Raw genomic sequence first — 22,423 nt, 5'->3', positions numbered from 1 at the left:
TGTTGTTTTCTAGATGAGTGAGCAACCTACTGAGTACTATTTTTTCAAAAATTTTGGATAGGGTACATATGAGAGATATAGGTCTGTAGTTGCTGGCCAGAGAGGTGGGTCCTTTCTTGTACTTTGGATAAACTAAAGAGTGTTTAAGCTGAGAGGGAAAAATGCCTTGTTGGAAAGATTTGTTTATTACATCAATTATCGGGGTTATCACTTCAGTTTTGCAGTGTTTCAAGATCGTTGACGAGACCTCATCTATCCCAGAAGATGGTTTTGATTTTAAAAATGATATTGTTTTGTCTATCTCCATTCTATTTGTTGGTCTAAAGCCCTCTTCAAGAGACACAAACTCACTCTCATGGATTGTGGGGGGTATTTTCAAAGGTGCTTGTTGGGAGTTTGATAGAACTTGTTCTGCAGCATTAGCAAAGAAGTGATTCATGTGTTCAGCTATTTTTTGGGGGTCTGTTATTGTTGAGCCTTCTATGTCAATAGATTTTATATAATTTTTTTGAGATTTATTGCTGTAGCGGTTATTGTTTATTATTTGCCAGACTGCTCTGGTTTGGTTCTCTGCATTGGCAATGTAGTGGATTGCAGTTTCCTTTTTAAGGTTCTTCAGTAGGAGATCATATTCCTTTTTCCTGTCGTTGGCTTGTTTTTTATTTTCCACTGTGCTCATCAGGATTGATTTATTTAGAGCTGCAGTATATGCTCCTTTTAACCTCATCAGTTCAAGCTCTTGTTCTTGGTTTGTATTGATATTTTTTATCTTTGATCTTCTTGAGTTTACAATGGGACAAGCTGTATCGAGTGCTACACTTATGGTCTTGTTAAGTTCTGTATATGCCTGGTCTGCATCCTGCTTGTTTAAGACAGCTTCCCAAGTTTCACGTGCTAGAATTCTTTTTAGTTTTTGTAGGTTTCGAGCATTGAAGTACCTTCGAGATGTTCTTGGTATTACAGCTTTATTAGGTTCCAGGTTTATTTTGCATATTTGCCCCGTGTGGTCTGATAGGCTTGTGTGAAGAACTGCAGTGTCAATCTCCTCTGTTGGCATCAGGTTTGTTGCGATTATATCTATTGATGTTTCTGAGTGAGAGATGATCCTTGTTGGTGGTAAAGGAATCCTGACGATACCATGGCTCATGAGAACTTCATTCAGGAGTTTATTGTCGTCTCCGTCAACCGAGACTATACCACCTTGGGTACCTTATGCACAATTCTCTTTTAAAATAATTGGTCGAACTATGTTGAAGTGACATAGGAATTTTTCTATCTTGTTACTGTCACCCCTTTTCCTCAGTAGATGGTAGGTGACAATTATTTTGCACACAGTCACTATATTTTAATCTTTTTTGCAACAGAGGTTGCCTAAGATATCTGTTAGGATTTCAAATGCATTGTTCAAGTTAGCATTTGGCATCATTAAATAAACTGCTAACATGAACTATTTCTACTCCTTTTTATTAAAAAAGTATTGCATAACCCTTTTACTGCCGACATCCGATATGTCGGACATCTGTATTTTTTATTGTTACTGGCTACTGTTATGTTCAAATGCCGAAATATTCGGTATTTTGGTTGTTTAGGAGCAAAGGATAGTGAAAGAAGCCATTTGAAGAACTTTGGATTTCTATTTTCGTCGTCTTTGACTAGAATTGACGAACTACCTAGACAGCTGTCAAAACCAGTTGATCGGGTTATGTTACTGAAATCTTTGTTCTTTGTTATTGTTGTTTACAATGTTATCGAAAGTTTTTTGAAGTGTTACTTTTGTTGATCAAGGATAAAATAAACTCTGCCAGATAAAAAGGAAAGGAACTGCTCTGTTTGTAGCAAAATAAGCACAGCTAGTGGTGGGTCAAGAAAAAAAATCGAGGACCATTTGTGTGGCATGCAAAAGAGGTGTGCATGCCACCTGCTTTGGACAGCACAGGTGCTAAAAACTTACATCAGGCACGTTTAAATATTGTAAATATGTACAAATTAGGTTTAGGTTTTGTATTTTGTGTGTTATTGCTTTTTATAAACTAATGAATGAACAGAAGTATAAGAAAAAGTGTTTTCATGTGAAACATTGCAGTGTACATCCAATGTCCAGAATTTGAGGAGTGTTGCATTTTGGGAAAATCCTCATAGTGCAGCTATGTTTCAAGGTAACACCTTCAAATTTAGTATATGTTCTAAGCAATTGCTCTAGTTTATAATGATATCATGTTCATAATTTTAGTATAATTTTAAAAATAAATTATCACATGCCAAACACAATTTTTATTTATTTATTTATTTTTTTATTTACATCATTTTTTAAAATTAAATAATGAGTTTGTTCCAAATTAAAATGTCTTTTTATTATTTAAAAATCAGCATTTAAATACGAGTAAATAAAATAAAAATTCATGCAAATCTAATGAAAAATAAAAAAGATACAGCATTTTTTGTAAATGAATGAACGACAGCGAATTTCCTCCTTGGCAATTTCGGCTGGTACAATACAAAAATGGCCGGCAGTAAAAGGCAGTAAAAAACTGTTTCTCCTCTAACTGTGTTTAAATCTATTACAGAATTTTCTAGTCCTACTTTAAAACCTGGCTGTCAATCTTTTTAAGTAGTTTATTTTTGTAATGGTTGCTTTTCCAAAAGTTTCAGTCACCTCCATTCTTTACTTGTGGTAAACAAAATGCAATTAAAAATATTTAAAAAAATTAAAATTGTAGCTTAAAACATTTCCCAAAGTTTTCATCTCTATTTTTTATGTTTAAAGTGTTAGAATGGAGGGAAACACTTTTTAAACTATTTATTTGTATTGTTGAATGTTTGATTACATATTATATACTATTAATCACAATGATATCAAAAGACTATGTAAAAAAGCTCAATTAATTCAATATCAGCCATTGAATAGTGAAACTGAGGCATTAAATATAGAACCTTTAGAACTATTTTTTTGACTTACCAGTAGTTCACTAATGTTTGAATAAGAAGGAAACTTACTTTTCTCAGTTCTTATAAATATGATGGTCATTTATGATTTTAGAGTCTAGGTATTAAATTTGGCCACGCTTTTTTTGTTAAGAGGTTATCAAAGTAACACAACTATGAGAGATAACAAATATTTATCCTCGATAAGATTTCATAAAAAATACATTCAAACATGTTTTAGATGAATAGAGGGCAGGATTAAAGGTTTAAAACCAGAATCAAGAAGATACTTTGACATTTTAATAATTTAAACACTCATTTCACTTTCAAAAGAATTGAGAAAAAGAAATCTGTGCATAAATAATAATGAAAAATGGTGAAGATGAGAGAGGTGGTTGTACTGGAGTCTGTGAAGTGGATGAGGCATGGTGAAACACATCAATTGTGGAGATGTTGACAGCCACTTGTAATGGTGGATAGTCTGCCACTGCTTTAGTTACAGTTTCAGTAGCACATGGCTTTCTGACTCATTCACCTCTCCCACACAAAACCACATGCACAGTGGTCTTCCAATAAAAATATTGGTTTACTACTCAAGCAACAAATAAGAAAACTTTCTCATCTGAATAATAACTATTTTTATTAGAATTTGGATAAAATTGTAAATAAGGTTGATAACTACCATCACCTACTATTAACTCAAAAAGTATATTTTGCTATACTGACAGAATACGGACTAAAAGCAAGATACAATCTTGAATTTGATACTATGTATTGTAGGGAACTTTGACAATGACTGAATCAAAAAGGCTATAATAAAATCAAAGAAGTACTGTTATACTATAAAATAGAGAAAATTATGACCCAGCCCAAAACTAGAGTAAAAAATATTTCTGTCCCACATATTGATTTCTTTTGCTATGACATGCACAGAAATTATACTTCAACTAAAGTCAACAACACCAGATTCTCAGACCACAAAAGACTCAATTGTGGAATAATAATCACATAAAGATCTTAGCTCCATTAACATTTATTTGTTTTAATAGTATGAATCTTGATGTCTGAAATGTCTATTGTTAGTCCAACGCAAGACAGAATATATTGTGCAAAATATGAAATAGAGCTATTTGTTTAAACCATAAACAGCTAATAAAAACTAAATGAAATTGGAAACAGAGTAACAAAATCTGAACCTTTTAAAGATAACCAGTGACTAAAGGAATTGTTCATGGCTCAGTATTGGGACCAGTCTTGTGATCTTCAACTTTGACCTTCCAGAATATGTTGGAAATAACAGTTACACAATTATGTTACACAGTTATTTTTGTTGATACTGTCTTACTGAAATTGAAATGTACATAAAAACAAACAAGAATTATAAGTTCTATATCTATGAATATGGCACAATACTGCCTTATAAATGACTTTCTATTTAAATAAACACAGCGAAACCAGAATAACTTTCTCTACAGAGACATAAGATGAAGTGGCAACAGAATAAAATTCACAAAATATTATCATAATAAAATATGTTTGTGTAATTTTAATGGCCACTTCTCTTACAACATATATAAAATTTAGCTGGCAAACTCAACTCTGCCCTCTGCAATTTTAAGAACAAGAATTGTCTCTACTCAAAAAAGAACTAAAATAACATATTATCCTCTTTCTGAATTAAATATTAGAATTATTCAAATATGGGTAGATTTATTGTATAAAATACTGTTCATAGAGGCAAACCAGGAAATCAATTAGTAAGGAATTTAGGTCTTACAAAAAAAATTTATAAAACAGTAGCTGGACTGAAGCAGTCCATGGAGATGTAAGGAAGCATTCTAGGAATATATACAGTATCTTCTGTCTAAATACTGTGGATAATTATAAAATCAAGGGACCAACAAAAGATCTGAATTATCCAAGACCTAAGATTATACAGACTTCATTACATTGTATAGTTATGTCAAGGGACCGGCGGGAAAGTTCAAATTATAAAAAATCTCAAATTAATAATGTTTAAATTATAAAGTCATACAAGAGAGGCCAAAGACAGTCTACTTAACTTATCCTACAAGACCACTGACTTGCACTCTGCTTTAGAAATCAAGGACTGTATTTTAAAGAGTCTTTTTACGCCACTGATGAATTTAATACAGATAATCATTATTAATGACTACATCTCAATTATTACAACTGAGTACAAGTATTTACTTAACAATCATGTATGACCCTCTTTCTTAACCTTCCAACTAATGACCAACGGCACAGACGATCATCAATACCGCTTGTGAACTGATAAAGACGGCACAGCCGTTAGGTCAACTTTCCGCTATTATTATGCGAAAACCATTTAAGTTATAAAGACAAATTGCACCAGTCGAATCTTCTACTCATAAATACTAATACATTTTATATAGTTTATATTCGTAATATTACTCGTTGTCAGCTGATATCGATCCAAATGCAGCACGGCATACAGCCGACGGATTAAGACGGACTAAGACGCGCTACACGGCCTTGACGATCTTAGTTGCTAATGTAGCTAGGTTATTATGTAGGCTAGTTGTTTATAATTGATTATTATGTTGTGAAATAAGCGATCCTCGCTGTTCAAATTATATACGTGAATTATTATACGATTAAAATATTAGTTCTGATGATGAAAGTGACATCAACAAATGATGAAGTGCATGATGATATTTCTTTGTCAGATTTGTTGTCATGTAGTCTGGATGATTATAAATCGGTGGAATGTGAGTTGGGTTGTGAAAATTGATAATGACAGTGAAAACGATTCATCATATCTGATATTCTTCTTGCCCAAAAAATTCATCAAACACTAATATGGATACGCATACTGCTAAAAAAGTAGCACATACTTTACATGTTTATCTAAAAACTTGTTTTGTATTTTAAATAAGTGTATATATGTTTTAAGTGTATAATCTTTTTGTTCACTACAAAAATTTGTATATTTTGTACATTTACAGTACCTTACTATCTCAAGTCATATACAAATATACATTTTTCAATTTATTTACAAATAAAAAAAAAACAATACTAGAGTAAATGCATATTTGTATTATTTTACAATTTTTTCTGGTTTCTAAAAAAAATTTATGTATAACACTTATTAATTAGCATTTAGCACATATTAAAAAAAATATCCAAATAATATATAGTAAAAATAAACAAATATTTTCTCTCAACTTTTTTTAGATTAAAAGACCTATAAAATTATACACTACATGACTAAGTCTTAAAATGAGAATTTTGAGAAACGCACACGTATGTCCTAAATATTAGTATTTTCATGGGATGCTTCATAAAAATTTAACAATTCTGTTCAAAAAAAAGCACTGGTTCAAACTATTAAGTCACAAAATAACAAACAGGACACACCATGTATGGCTGAGGAAGTCAATAAACAAATATTTTCTATTTTAAAACTTTTTGTTTTTAGATCAAAAGACCTACCTATAAAATTATACACTGCTTGACTAAGTCATCTAAACAATAATCATGACAAAAATCTAAGCAATATTTTTACAAAAAAATGTAACCATTTACAGTTTATTGTCACTACTATATGATTACTCCTATACTTTCGGAGGGATTAGTTTGTTTATGTTACAGCAAACTTTAAAAATGAAAAAGCTTACCTTGAGCAAGAACTTCAGTAATTGTGACATTGTCAGCATTGGTTGTCTCTTTCCACAAAGTATAGCAAGAGTCTGCAGACTTGCACTCCTCCACAGATTCTGTACTACTGTCTCTTTCCTAAAAATAAGTGGTTTATTAGACAAATAATTAACATGTCGGACTTAAACAGGTTTTTTCCTAGGGAATTCAGCCTCAAAAACATAAAATAAGCAACAGAGATATACATTAAACAGTATGTTTAGTTACTTTGTAGATTAAAGGCATGATTTCACAATTGTTTTATATGTAAATCCCATTTTATTAACCAAGATGAATATTTTGAGTTAATATTTTTGAAAAATAAATTTTTTTTTTTTAAGTCTGAAAAACAGCATTAACCTAGTAAGCAAAATTAATTATATAGATACATGCAACAACAGTAAGTTTGTATCCTTTGATATAACATATGTATACACAAAGGTTCCAATCCAAGAAACAATACATATAATTAAAGATAATTCAACAAACAGAGCATTCTAAATATACACAAAATTGAAGAAATAATAGAACTCACAAAAGTAACTTTAAGACAAAATCATTTTAGATTTAACAACAATTATTATATCCAACATGAAGGATTACCAATGGGATCACGACTATCTGGATTATTAACTGACATATTCCTTGACAATATAGAAGACAAATTCATATTAAGTGATAAAGACAAACATCTAACACAAATAATTTATTAATACAGATATGTTGATGATATAAATTGTTCATTCAAAAAAAAAAAAAAAGGACAGACAAATATATGTTAAAAAAAATATTTAAACCAAAATCCATTGTAATCTAAATTTTACTAATTAAATTGAAGAAAATAATGCAATAAACTACCTTGATTTGACTATAACCAACATCAACAAAAAGCACAATTTAAAAATTTACAGAAAACCATCATACATAGATTTAGTTATCCCTTCCTCATCAAATCACCCAAAAAAATTACTGCATTTAAATTTAATTATCAATAGATTACACAAAATTCTGATGAAAACTAAATATTTTGATATAAAATTAAATATTATTAAATACACTGCTCAAAATAATAGATACAAGCCAATCATGATTAATGTATTATGGAAGAACCACAAAAAGAAAGAAAATAAGATGAAAGAATAAAGATATACCAAATACATTCAAAACGATTATGGTAAACATTGCCACAAAATTAACAAATCATTTTATAAACAAGGATATCAATTGGCTTTCAAAACTTCTAATAACCTCGGTCTTATAATAAAAAATAAAAGTAATTCAACAAACCAAAATCAAAATTCAAAATTTAACAATAGTGGAGTATACAAATTAATTAAAATGCAACGATTGTCAAAACCACTATATTGGACAAACCGGCCAATCTGCTGATCCGTCAAGATTAGATTTAATGAACATATAAAGACACATCAATGAAGCACATATCATTACTGAAGCACTGACCATTTATATAACACCGGCTATACATATGCAAACATCGAAAACAATCTTGAAATTTTACACACATGCAAAAAAGTCATCTACTGGCAACTTTAGAACATTTTGAAACTTACAAAAGTGCCAAAATTAGTCCTAATGTATTATTAAATGACAAACATTTTTTAACAAAAACTTTATTATTTTATAGACTTTTAAACGACATAAACTGATCACATAAAAATTCAATACAAAATGTAGCCACCAAGGTAGTTAAAACATATGTCAATTTGGTTTCAATTATTTATTTACTTCATTTGTTTACCATAATCTATAAGTACCTGAAGAAGGATTCTTCGAATCTGAAATGTACGTTGTACAAATAAAAAGCTATAAAAGTGTTCAAAGGATTATTCTTGTTACTTATATTCTGACCATGCCACTGGTAATAAACATTATAGGTAGATATTTTTGACCTTGCCACTCAGAGAGTCAATCAAGTAGAGCAGTTTAATTTATGAATGTTTATGTACTAAATACCTTAAAAAATCTCTTGATTTTACAAAAATAAAAGAGATTTATGTGCATAGCACTGGATGGGGGTTGAAAAGTTAGTTTTATTCTTGTTTGTATTTTGCTTATATACTATAAAGACTAGTTTTATTGTGGTATAGCGTTTCAAAAATATGTATAATTTTTTTAGCCCAACCTGCTAAATATTTGAAATTGTTACAACTATGTTTTATGTTATAAACCAAATATGTTCACGCTAACAAATGTAAACATTTCAATTATATTAAAAACCTTTGTTCTTAATTTTGAAACTTGATGTGCATTAAAACAAATGGGTATTAAATATGATAGAATCCACTTACAACTGAGTATTCCTTGTCAATGGAAATATGTGTTCGATTGTTGAAATGATGCGCACATCTTCTATATGACTCAGACCCTAAAATCAGACAAAGCATTACTACTACAATGGTTTTAGAATAGATATTTCCTACTGGCTTATTGGCCACAAAATACTGCACTTATCTATTACACAATCTAAATAAAAAGTTAATTCTGTAACTACTGATTATATTACTCTATTGTATGATGAGTTATCACCTGTATGCATAAACTGCATTCCATTTCAACAATCTTATAATTATATTGGGCATACGAAACTCAGGAATCAGTAAGTGGTATTTAAGTTATTAAGAGGGTTGTCCAGAAAGTAACAGTCATTTGGGACTGAACCAAATATCAGCAGTGGGTGTGGCAAGAACCACCATCTTGAGATGTTTTGTTTGCGTCTAATCTCATTACTATGCTCTATGTGTATCAAGCTATGGTAGCAGATGATCTGTATATCTGCTAATTACTCACTGTGACTAGTCCAAATGTACACTGCTCAGTTCTTGTGACATGCGTTCAGTGTGTACCGATTATAACAGTAGAGTAACTAGTGGGGGCATATTTTGTTATTTTTTTTACTGCAATTACCCGTGGAAAACAGGCTTCGTGAGACAATGTAAAAAATTTGTTAATTTTGTATTCCCTCATCGTCGGTGCTCTCGAATCACGTGATCGTGGCACATGGCTTGGGGGAGACGTCTTGGTTTTGTCAGTTTAATCAAACATTACTACATACGTAACCTGTTTGTCGGGTTTCTGCTTGCTCGGTAAGGTAGTAGACTGTGACTAGCGACCAGTTCAGAGTTAACCTACGAACCGAAGACTTGTGCCCTATTCGACTACACTCATGTATCTTGACTGTACTGAAGCTTACTGAGTAAGTAGACTGCTGCATATTATAATTAATTTGTACGTTGAGTCTCACCATTTTGAATTTTCTAGGTGCCCTGGTTATTTGATGTGAACTAGCTTAAAAATGTAATAGTTTGCCCTTTTATAAAAATCTGCTCTATATCGCGTAATATTGTCGTAGCTATTTGGTAATCTGTTGTTGTCTGTTCATAGGTACTTTCAAGAAACATTTTGTTGTAAGAGTATAAAGTTAAAATATACTCAATAAAGTAAAGTGAGAACGAATCGATATATGGTAATTAACAGGGTCTGTATAATAAGTAACCGGACTGACTTCAGGAAATTTTTTATTGGCAAAATATGTACAATTTTTCTTTAGAAATCTTCAAAGTAGTCCCCATTGGAGTCGATAACACGCTGATACCGTATTTTCCAATCCCTGAACGCTCCCTGGAAGTCGGCAACCTCGATGTTGTCTAGAGCCCTCGTCGTAGCACGTTGAACGTTTTCCAGAGAACGTTTTCTCATGCGCGCTTTTTTCGGTTGTGGTGACGCCGGTGTGTGCCACTCCAAACTCTGCCGCTTCGTCTCAGGATCGTATTCAAAAACCCACGTCTCATCTCCTGTAATAACGTGGTTGAAAAACTCTGGTTCGGTTTGCAGTCGATCAAGGATTTCCGAAGCGACAGCAACACGACGCTTCTTTTGCTCATCAGTCAGGTGTTTGGGTACCAGCTTCGCGCAGATCTTCCTCATGCCCAGATCGTTCTTAATAATGTTTTGAACGGTCATCTTATCAATTCCGACCTCATCTGCGATAGCCCAAATGCTCAGACGACGATCACTGTTCAACACATCATGCACTTTTTGCACATTTGTGTCCGTGTGACTCGTTGATGGAGGACCGACGCGCTGTTTGTCATGGACGTCATCACGGCCCTCCTGGAAATTTTTGTGCCACTGAAACACCTGAGTTCTGGATAGAGCATCCTCACCGTAAGCCTCTTGAATCATTTTTTGATCCGTGGCCGTTTTCTTGAGTTTGACACAAAATTTAATGCTAAAACGTTGCTCGATCGTACTCTCCATTTTCACTCCGACGGGGTAACTGAACATGCACTCCGCTCTCGCTCGATACTAACTCTCCAAGCGCTTGGAGGCAACTGCTGCAGCCCGGTTCCCTTTCACTAGACCCCCCCACCACCACTACAGCACCAGATACCGGTTAGCAGACGCTTTGACGGAGCGGGGCAGGCTCAGTCCGGTTACTTATTATACAGAGCCTGTATAAATATATCGAAGCACCAAACAAGTAAGTGAGGAGAGCAGAAATGTAATAGAAGTATCTAAATTTGAGTGAAAGGATATATATTTTAGTTTATTTGAATTTAATAAATATTTTTTGAAAAGATCTTTTAATTTCATTTTTATTTTGATCATTAAAAAATTGGAAGTGTTTAATTTTTATTATAATAAAAACCTTTTATTTCCAAAAAAAGTTTCGTTTTCTTTCTTTTAGCAAGTAAAAGTCCACCACGTAATTAATTTTATACCGACCTTTCGGTATAAGTGATTAAGTTTCCAAAACTATAAACCAACTGAAATCCATCACCAACTTTGTGATGTTTATGGGAATGGAATAGTGAGTGAAAGCAGAGTGAGACAGTGATGTATTGTTTTTTTAATGGGCGCACCAATGTTCATATGAAGAGGATCGGAGTGGTCACCCTGGCTTGCTTACTGAAGACTTGTTGACTAAATCATTGAAAAAAATTCATAAAAATTACAGTTTCATGATCAGCTCTTGGATAATTTTGGATGGGATATGTTCATCCTCTATACAGCCCAGATCTAGCGCCAAATGACTACCACATCCTTCCAGTGATGAAGAGCTTGCTAACAAAGCAATGCTTTAACAGAATGAAACTGAACTTCATGCCAGTATTAACCATTGGACAGTATGTTTTGGAGTGTCTGAAGCTGTTTCGACGTTGTTTCGTCTCTTCAGACACAGATAGACAACAGATTTCAGTTGTCACTGTGTACGATCTTCAGCGTATTCAGATGAAGATCGAGAGCTTGCTCTCTCTTCGAGTACAATCTTAGCCAGTGTAGGAGACTAAACTCAACTACTGAAACTTTTCTGGATAAGAAGATCTTGATAGACATCACAACATGATCTATCTCTTTCCTTGTCATATAACTTCTATTTTTCACTAAACAGCTGATTCTAACACTATATGCAGTGAAATATCACTCAGGTTTGCCAACCATCTAAATAGTGGAATAAAAATTCCCTTCAAACAACCATACAAAAAATGGGATTTAATGAATTATTTAACAAAACTCTTAAGGAAAATAAAACATATATGGTATTTTTGAAATCAGTAAAAAATCTACTTTCTTTTGATTAAGTAAAAATTGGGTTGCATTTAAAGTTGCATTTAAAATAATTACTGGATTCTACAGCATCTCTGCTTGCTGATCTTGAATTTTTTCATTATAATATTTAAAAACTAGAAGAAATTTCATGCAGATTTCATGTAAAAACGTTTCATTATAGGTACTACAAAAAAGCTTTGACAGTTTGAAAATATTGACCAAAAACACTTTTGAGCACAGCAAGTGAAACGACGCAACCAATAGTTAATTTAACAACATTAATTCGTTGGTCTTGTTATTATGCACAACTTATGTCCATTTAATCTTTGCTGTATCTCTTAGAGTTTCCAAGATCCCTTCAGTGTGCATAAAATTTGGAACACACTATATAAAGGGTTTTTCATTTTGGGTGGGTAGATGTTGGCAGCCTGTGGCGGCCATGTTGTTTTGGTGTCGGCTGTTTCATTAGTGTATTGTTGTTCAGTGAGTGCTGCCATTTCATGACAAGTTACACAATTGAGCAGTACGTTCAGATGATTAAACTTTACTATCAAAATGAGTGTTCACTAGTTAAAACGTTACATGCGTTGTGACCATTTTACGGAAGATGCCGAAACCCTTCAATGTCAATTCTTCAACGTTTGGTAGCTAAATTTGAGAAGACCGGTTCGGTAAACAACCACCCTGCACCCAGACGTCAAAGGAACAACAGATCTATCGAGAACGTCACCGCTGTCCGTGAAAGTGTGCAGAGGAACCCGAGGCAGTCAATTCCGTTGTTGAGGTCATCACTGTCAACGGCAAATGCTAAAGACAATGATAATGGATTTCTTTTGGCCCAAATTGAACAATATGGACGTAAACAACATGGGGTTTCAGCAGGACGGTGCTACGTGCCACACAGCGAATGATACTATGAACATTTTGCATGAACGATTTGAGGGTATAGTTATCTCTCGCAGAGGTGACGTGAATTGGCCACCAAGATCGTGCGATTTGATGCCTCTAGAATTTTTTATGGGGTTTTCTGAAGTCGCAGGTCTATGCCAATAGGCCCTAATCAACCGATGAACTTAAGATCTACATAACCCAAGCCATCGCTCAAATTCAACCAGATTTATGCGGCACAGTAATTGAAAATTGGAGCACTTGAATCCGTACCATTGTGAGAAACCGCGGTGGACATTTGAACGAGGTCATATTCCATACATAATAGCATACATGGGCCTTTCATATGAAAAATAAATTTCGTTAATATATCATACATAGCCTGTTTTATTTCATCTCAACATCTAGCCGCCCAAAATGATAAACCCTTTAGGTAAACAAGATACTCAGTCTGACACACTGTTGATATCTTAATTTGCATTTATAAATATGATTTGTATTTTAAAACTTATCAACAGATAGATAGTACATGTTTACAAGAACTTATTCCAATATTTTTCTGTAAGAAACCGAGTCATGAAGTTTGCTGATACAATTCAGTAACCCTAAGTATATAATTTCAGTGTCATTACACAGAATACCTTTTTCTAGTTAAGCAGAAAGACTACCTCTGTAAAAGCAGCTACCCCAGTCTAGTCTTAAAACCAAGTGAGGGTATATAGCCCATAACAGGCTAATCTTATAAGTTCTGTAATGAATTGGAGATCAAACATAATGTAATTGCCCACCAAGGCGACATGGTAGAGATGAAATTAAATGAAATATGCCTTTATTTAAGAAGCGGAGTTAGGGCTATTTAGCCCTCACATAATATACAGATATATATATATATATATATATATATATATATATATATATATATGTACATTGAATGTTGACCTTAACTAATAACAAATTGAATTTTAAATTAAAATAAATGCTTAAAAATCAACCAAAATATGTACATACTATGTAATAATTAAATATCAAATTTATCAGCTTAATATACTGTAGAAACATTACATGTTAAATTAAAACTTAAATTAAAAGTTTACTTTTTAAAGAATTTTTAAAAGTAAAAGCCATAAAGCCCAGGTTAAGTGTTAGGGAGGGCTTCATAGCCCTAACTTTGCCTGGTAAAAAAAGACATTCTTTGACTTTGACAGTAACACCTCCCATCATCAGCATGGGCTGTGACAGATCCTTAGGCAACGAATGAAAAACATCCCTCAAGATAAGATAATCACTACAATATAAATTCCAAAAGGCTGATTACTGATGCTTATTTCCATTTACTGTGTCATAAAACAGGGGGACAGCGCTCAGTACAGCTTCTATTATTCTGTTATTTGTTCTAGCGAAATAAAACTCATATTAATATGTTCATCTGAATGTAACCCATATTTCTGTTTTCATCTAAATTTTTCAAACAATCACTAGTATTTGAATATTACACTTTGTACATTTTATATGGTCGCCACTTTAAAACCTGAGATGATAATTTTGTAAACCTTTTTTTAATCAGGAATTAGATTAAAAATTTTACAAAGTTAAAATTTTATTCTAAGACATATTTTTTTTGACACACAAATATACAGACAAATGGTAAATGAAGCGGAGCAAGAGAGGACTATACTTTTTATAGCATTTCTTACTCATTTGAACCTGACAAATCAGATTGTGAAGTTTGATAAGAGTAATTTATGGACACCCTATATATGTGTGTATACATACTCTGTGGTGTAATAGTTAGCATTCTCACATGGCAAGTGAGAAATATGGGTTTAAGTCCTGGCAGAGCAAGTACATCTTTAATGATATGATATTATATACAATAAATTACATTATATATATATATATATAATGTATAAATATATATATATATATATATATATATATATATATATATATATAAAATGTATATATATATATATATAATGTATATATATATATATATATATATATATATATATATATACATATTGTTTGAATACGGCACAGCATTTTAAAATAAATTATTTTTTAAACAATAAAACTATTTGAATTCAAACATGTTCAAACTTTATATTTAGATCACACAATCCTAGGTAAATGAAAAGAACCTTAGATATATTTACAAACTTAATAAAGGTTAATTTAAAACATTTCAAATTTCTTCATGACCAAGGTATCACCACAATTAACTGATTTAAACAAAATCTAGTCTTTAAATTAGGATGGAAAACGTATCTCAATGTTAAATTATCTTTAGGCAGCTTTAATTAAGTTACCATGGGAAACATTATCCTAAGAAACTAGTACATTATTATAGCATTAAACCTACTTAATGTATGATCATATTTTCTATGAAATTTAGTTGATTTTAATTGGATATTAATTGCATTTTATACTGAATAATGCAATAATATTTTGTGCAATAATAAAATGGGTTTTTATAGTTTGTAAACTCTAAAATGATAGGCTTACTATTCTGACATGTTTATAAACTGTCAAATTAAAATTTGCTTAAAGACTGACAGTTTCAGAGATCTGGATATGTTTGGAATCAAAACACAAGTTTTATAAAGACTTACACAACAAAAGTGAATACTATAGATATACAGATAAAAGACTTACCTTGAATAAAATATACTGACAGGAAAATGATTGTGTGAACACTGAAATTCATCTTGGTTGTTAACAATTATTTTCAACAAACACACATGTCAGTCTTTCTTGCTATCACCATTTTAAGATCAACTAATATGTATTTATCACAATGCTTTACTTTTAAGTTAACTGTCAATTTGCTATGGCACAATGTGTCCTTGAAATTACATCCTTCAGTTCCCACATTATCACAGCTTGTAATATATATTTAGTTTAGGCACAATGACAGTGTTAGCTGTAAAATAACTAAAACACATAGACAAAACTAAATATCACAGTTTACAGTACATTAATAATCCTGTAAAAAATTCAACTTGTGTTTTAAAAATGAAATAAATACCATAACAAAGACTAGATTTTATTACTTAGGGGCACCACATATGAGAGGGAAGGGATCAAGAGAGAATGAGCTCTTGAAAGAGCCAGCTGTACCAATTGAGTTTGGCCCAAAAAATTTAAAAATTGTTTATTTTTGCCTTATTTTTGTTTAAGTAGTTTTCTGAGATGTCTACTGTAACATCTTGACTGAGTCACGTCACGAGTAAAGAGTACTCATGCCACATTTCAATTTAAATGTTTAGTGAAAAATCGTCATCTTGTGCGCTGTGTGTTTTTCCTCAATTTACTAATTTCAAAAAAATTCAGAGCTGGTATGCCCGGGAGTAAATACTTTATACATGCACAGGGTGGCAGAGGATGAAAGAATGGCAATCAAACAGATAATGAGGGACAGAAAACATAAAAATGAGAAAATAAAAATTAGAAGAAAAGAATAGTGAAATTACTGTATTTACCATTATTTTAAAAACTTAATTTATAAAATAAAATAATTCCTATGCTTATAATTAATTTATTTAATCTATAACGCATAATCGCACTGCTAATTGCCATAGTAATCTGAATTATATGGTGTCTTAGGGAGGTTACCAAGCTGAGAGGGTTACGTATTGGAAAAATTGTGAAACAATACAAGTCACGTGCTGCTTAAAGTCGGCTCTACTGGCAGTTATCTTGATTTTAGACCCATGAAAACAATTTACAATCTCAAAAAACTCTAACTCTCTTATTTATGTCCATAAAGTTATGGAATGTGACTTATTTTAAAGATATAGTCTACTTAATATGTATCCTACTTAGATTTTTAAACATTTTTATTAGTTATTCAGGAAAACTCTCAATTTACTTTGTACCTTATCATTTAAATAGTACTAATATTAGCCCAACAAGAAAAACCAAAAAGCATTTGGATTTGTAGTCTATTAATTTTATCTCTGAAAACTCATTCCTCCATAGCTTTGAGCGCTCTAACCACTATACGTAAATTTTCTTTTGAAAATATTCTCTTACCAATATATATTTATTGGCTTCATCTCACTTCATGTTATGATTATAAAACCAGTGTAATTGTCATGTCTAACATTGTTTTTGCTTAACCTTTCGTTATAAGATTTATACACCTTATAAAGAGTGTTGATATGAAGTTCTAGAAGCATTGCGTTTCTATCATAATAAATAACTATGGAAAATATCTGTAATTCTTTACTCGTTCAAATTGTCCACAATGCGATAGTAATGAAGTTTAAATATAAAAAAAGTGTGTTTATCAAGACTAGTGGTATACAATTTAAGTCCATAAGTTTTGGTAACCTAGCCTTATATTTTCGATTAATTACACGTGTAGCTCTTATTGTTATAATGCAAATGTCAATTGTTATTAAATTTCATGACACAAAAGCTTGAGACACAGCAAACAATTTTTTTCACAGGATGGCTAAATAGCTAGTGCTGGCTCTGATAAAAGTTGTATTTCCAGAAAATGAATATGTGTAATTTAGCACAAGTATCACATCAGTCCCACGCAGTGATACAATAATTGGTATGTAATAGAAAACTAAAACTGGATTTATAGAAACAAATTAGAAAAAGAAGAAGTATACTGTAACATAAATTAATATAACTGTAACAAGCAATTTATATAATATTATATGTTTGAAAAATACATCCAGTAATATGATAAGTCAAATATCATATGATGGAATATATCATATTATATAAGGACTGACAAAATTAAATAATTATCTACAAACAAACAAATACAATTAAACTATCTTACAGCCTATCATTTGTAGTTACTTTGATGGCACTTTAGACCTACACTGTATTTTTTAATTGAAAGAAGTTAAAGTACACATCATAATTGGACAGAAAATGTATGACCTAAGCTTGAACTTAATTGGAATTTTTTTATATAAATTCTTAAGAACAAGTCAATGTTTTATACATCTAAAGAAAACATAGATTGTAGCAAAAACAACACCTGTTTAGAAAGAGCTGGTCTTTTCATTGATGTAAGTTTCATTTTCACAAAACAAATATTCCCTTCAGTATGATACTTCTTGGCCTATCACAGAAATAAACCTCTTACTATTTTACAAGAATCAGTTTTCATGTTTTGTTGATTTTTCGAATGGAAAGTGCTTAATAAGTGACTAGGATAGCAATATTAATTAAATAAAAGAACAGAAAAATGCACATTAGCTTTTCCCAAAAGGAGAAAATCCTCTTGGGAGTATTAGGCAAAGTGGTAAGCCCTCAGCGGTTGGCTCTTGAGTAGAGTGTTTAACTTTTAGGTAGAGTTGTAAACTCTCGGTTAGGGTGCTTGACTTAAGAATTTGACAGGCCCTCAGGTAAGGGCGGTTGGCCCTCAGGTAGTCAGATTATATAAGTTTTTGTTTACTTCATGCACAAATAACATTTTTAACTGCTATTCTCATATTTTTTCAACAATTGTTTGGTTACAATATAAGGTTTAAGAGGTGAAGATTAAAATATTCCCTTCAAGGGGGAATTTACTGCTTCATGCAGAACATTTTTTAATTAGATCTTACCTCAATCCTTTTATTTTATATTGTCATCCTTAACCCTTTTTAAGTACCCACTACACATATCAATAAATCATAATGTACACATAGTTATAGTGGGTAGGGTTAATTCAATGTGAATGTTGAGTTTACCTACAGTTCATGGTAGTGGGACTTATAAACATTTAACGATAATATAATTAGTCCGTCTGGTTATCTTGCTACAGCTGTTTGGATCACTGCAACTGATGTGAACTACATTGTGTTACAAACCCGTTTACATTACCGACTATCATGAGACAAACATTCTTGTTGAATGTAATTCACACTACACCTACAATTCAAGATGCTTGAAGTATTGTGACATTACAGAATATTAGCTGTATTTATCCAATAATCTATAGAAGTATATTAAAATGTGTAAGTATACATACACACAATAACCCAAATTATCTTAAGCTAGCACATTAGCCTACCTCAATATTTTGTTTTTTACAATGCCTGTTAGTATAAAGTTGTGTTATATAACATAAGTTTAAACATGTTATGACTAATAAAATTTATAAAATATAACATTATTCATAATTATTTTGGAATACAGATTTTTACACCTAAACTGCATATAACTAAGATCTAATTATCTTTATAATAACATGGAATAGTTAAACCAATAAGTAATTAATCATTTCAAAAATAGAATAATCATCATTATAATTACACGTCTATAAAATTATCTTTTAAAGTCAAATATTCACCAAATCCAAACTATAACCACTTAAAACAATTGACATCTCCACTCCTCATCCCGTTTCTCACTTTTCGATGTGTGAGACAGCAACGCTACGACGACGGCGCAACGCAACTGCAACTATTAAAGTATAGTAACTTTTTTGGCTTTTTCTAGCAGAAGAGAAATGTAGTAAAAAGACAACCAAGGACCAATAACACATTTTACTATATGTAACATTGTCTGTATTTATAGCTAGAGCGGGGGATATCATGTAGTTCCGATTGCAGAATAGTAACAAACCTTAAATATTTCCATTCTGAAAATACCAAAAGCGGTTACATAATAATTATTACTGGAAGAAGATCGTATGAATAATTTTTTATAATAAGATTAATTTTTTTAACAACATTTTACTTATTTACAATCTGTTCAGTTTGAGAAGAACAATAAGTAAATATTATATAAAGAAACAGCATTAACCATTAAAATTGAGTTAGATGTTAACCATTGTTAACACTTGCATAATTAATTCAAGAACCTAAAAGGTAGATCCAGGATAGCAGTTCGGTGGAGTCAGTACACATTTTTAGAATTATCAAGTCGATTTACCGCAAGGTGGTTTAAATGATCTTCTAATCTTTCTTCTTCTTTCTTCTTTAACTGTTGGGATGCTCAAATCTTGATGTAACTTTTGATTGGATACATACCATGGAGCTTTTGCAATTTTTCTTATCAATTTTGATTGATACCTTTGAAGTATATCCAGATTTGAGTTGCTTGCTGTGCCCTATAACTGCACACCATACGTCCATACAGGTGACTGTGGTCGGTATAATACAGAGTACTGTTTGATCATACTATATATGTCGAGTTTCAAAACAAACACTATAACATTCCATTCCTCGAGAAACGGTTTTAACTTATAAAATTACTTCACAATAAAAACATTTAATTTGTCTTATAAAAGTATTATTTTCACATCCTATTTCTCCTACATTTCTTCTGTTATTTATATTTTTTTTGAAAAAGTATGATTAATAGTACATCACATGGGCACATGGGACTTCAAGTGTTGATAACAGGTTTATAAATTTCATGTCTGCTATGATACCAGATTTAGGGTTAATGCAGTGACATTTGCTTGTTTTACACCTCAAAAGGTTGCATTTATCTTGAAAAAATGATCCACATTAAACCCCTTTGACTTAAAACTCTTTGTTACAAGTCAAGCAACTAATCAGTGTGTTACTTTTAAATGATCAAAAACACACTAACTAGTTGGTGTTCTGGTATAACTGAAATACTGTGTGACCTTGCGAAAGGTTAAGTTAATAACGCTTCATCATTAAAAAAATGCGACAACTGGAAATATCAGAAAATTTTAATAGACTGGTATTATACGTTTGGGATCCTTCCTTGCGGGATTCAAGAGCCACATACGTTACCGTAAAACGGGGTGAATAGGAACACATTTTGAACTTTGGATCTATTAAATAGGTAGTAAATTTAATAACAAATAAATCATACCATACTCATCTTTCCGGTCTTACCTTCTTCTTTCAAAATATGCATGGCTTTTGTATTTATACATTACAAAAAAAATAAAATATGGGTGTTTCTATTCATCCCATTAGGCGGGGTGAATGGGAACAGACTTCGTTTTATATGTTTTTTTTTTTGATTCACCAATGTGCTGAGAGAATGGAAACACAATGGTTTGATGCATAATTTAAAGACTACCATTTTCTGCATAAAAATTGTATTTTATTGTACAAACGGGAAATATGGTATAGAAAAAATCAATCGTTCAGTAAATTGAGAGTCCAAAGTCATCTTCCTCAAAAGAAATCATGTTATTATATCGGGAAGATCCTAAAGCTGTGACTGGCAAATCAAGCTTCTTAACAACATCTATCTTTCTCATAAAAGATTCTTCCTCTGTAGGAACAAATTACTTGGCAAAAGGAACTTTCTTAAAAAATTGACAAATGTAACCACCTTCTTCGTAATCTTTAACTTTGCACACATACAACCTACACTTAACTTTGGTTTTTCCAAAGACTTTCACAACTACAAAATCTTCTGGAAATAACGTTAGTTGAGTGTTTAAGTTATCGGTATTAATATTCAATTGGTCATCACCCTCATCTGACTCAGAAATGCTAAAGTTGTCGTCACTATCTTGGAGGGAGTAGTCAGATGAATCGTCTTCAGAGGATGGAGCTGAGATTTTCTTTTTTGTTGTCTTAGGAGCACCTTTTTTAAAGGCAACAGTACCGGTACTGGTACTTGGTTGGGATTGTGGGATTGCAGGTTCGTCAAAATCTTTGGCAACAACACTTTTATCAGCTGCAACTGAAATCTTAACCCTTCTTTTTTGTCTTTGGTAAATCACTTCCTTGTCTCAAGTTTTTCAATAGTTCTTTAAAGACATCATCAATCTCTTGAACGGATGATTCAGAAGTGTTGGTTGCTTGGTTAGAGGTGTTAGTGAAGGATGTTTTTGGTAGCCTGTCAAGAACTTTTGTACGATCTAGAGGGCTGATTCCACATTTTTTAAAGCCAGCTAACACATTCTCAGATTTACAGGTTTCAAACACCTTTTTTAATAAAGAGGGGAATTTGTCTTTTGGAATTGTCGCTTCATATCTACCAGGCCCAATTTTCCACTCTTCAAGGATCTTCCGCCAAGACATCTTTAGAGAACGGAAAAAAGCCACGTCCAGTGGCTGAGTAAGATGAGTCGAGTTTTTGGGTAGAAAAATGAACTTGATATTATTATCTTCACATTTCTTTATCATGTCGAGTGATAAGTGGTTAGACAAGTTGTCACCAACGAGGTATTTTACTCCATCAAGGCGTCTGAGATAAGGTATAGCTACAGTTTCAACCCAGTCAGAAAAGGTAAATAAATCAAACCATCCATTTTTAGTTTGATTGTATCTCGAATTGCATGGCCCTCCTTCCCTCCAGCTCTCATATAAATGCTGTGCCTTGAACACTACGTGGGGAGGTAATATAGTGCCATCACCACTAGCTGAAAACATGACTGAAGTGGATGCTTTTGTTGAATTTATTATTC

At 32.0% G+C, this 22,423-nt stretch overlaps 1 protein-coding gene across 5 annotated transcripts in view; it reads right to left on the bottom strand.

Annotated features, from left to right (window-relative positions):
• The window catches only part of LOC124369138 (activin receptor type-2A-like), a 64,475-nt gene extending 45,000 nt beyond the window's left edge, over positions 1–19,475 (bottom strand). The window contains exons 1-4 of one of the 5 annotated variants that reach the window (XM_046826914.1): positions 19,367–19,475; positions 15,718–15,985; positions 8,913–8,989; positions 6,585–6,702 (exon numbers count right to left, since the gene is read on the bottom strand). In XM_046826914.1, coding sequence (XP_046682870.1) covers positions 6,585–6,702; positions 8,913–8,989; positions 15,718–15,769 — 247 coding nt within the window. In that variant the 5' untranslated portion in view covers positions 15,770–15,985; positions 19,367–19,475. Of the gene's footprint in view, positions 1–6,584; positions 6,703–8,912; positions 8,990–15,717; positions 15,997–18,638; positions 18,999–19,329 lie in introns of those variants that run through there. The other 4 variants (XM_046826912.1, XM_046826913.1, XM_046826911.1 and 1 more) reach the window with 4 other exon arrangements.
• Between the last annotated feature and the right edge of the window lie 2,948 nt (positions 19,476–22,423).

Source organism: Homalodisca vitripennis, chromosome X (assembly GCF_021130785.1).
Source record: "Homalodisca vitripennis isolate AUS2020 chromosome X, UT_GWSS_2.1, whole genome shotgun sequence".
Taxonomy (NCBI): Eukaryota; Metazoa; Arthropoda; class Insecta; order Hemiptera; family Cicadellidae; genus Homalodisca; species Homalodisca vitripennis.
Note: the sequence above shows the minus strand (reverse complement) of the source record. Positions and strands in the feature narration are given on the sequence as shown.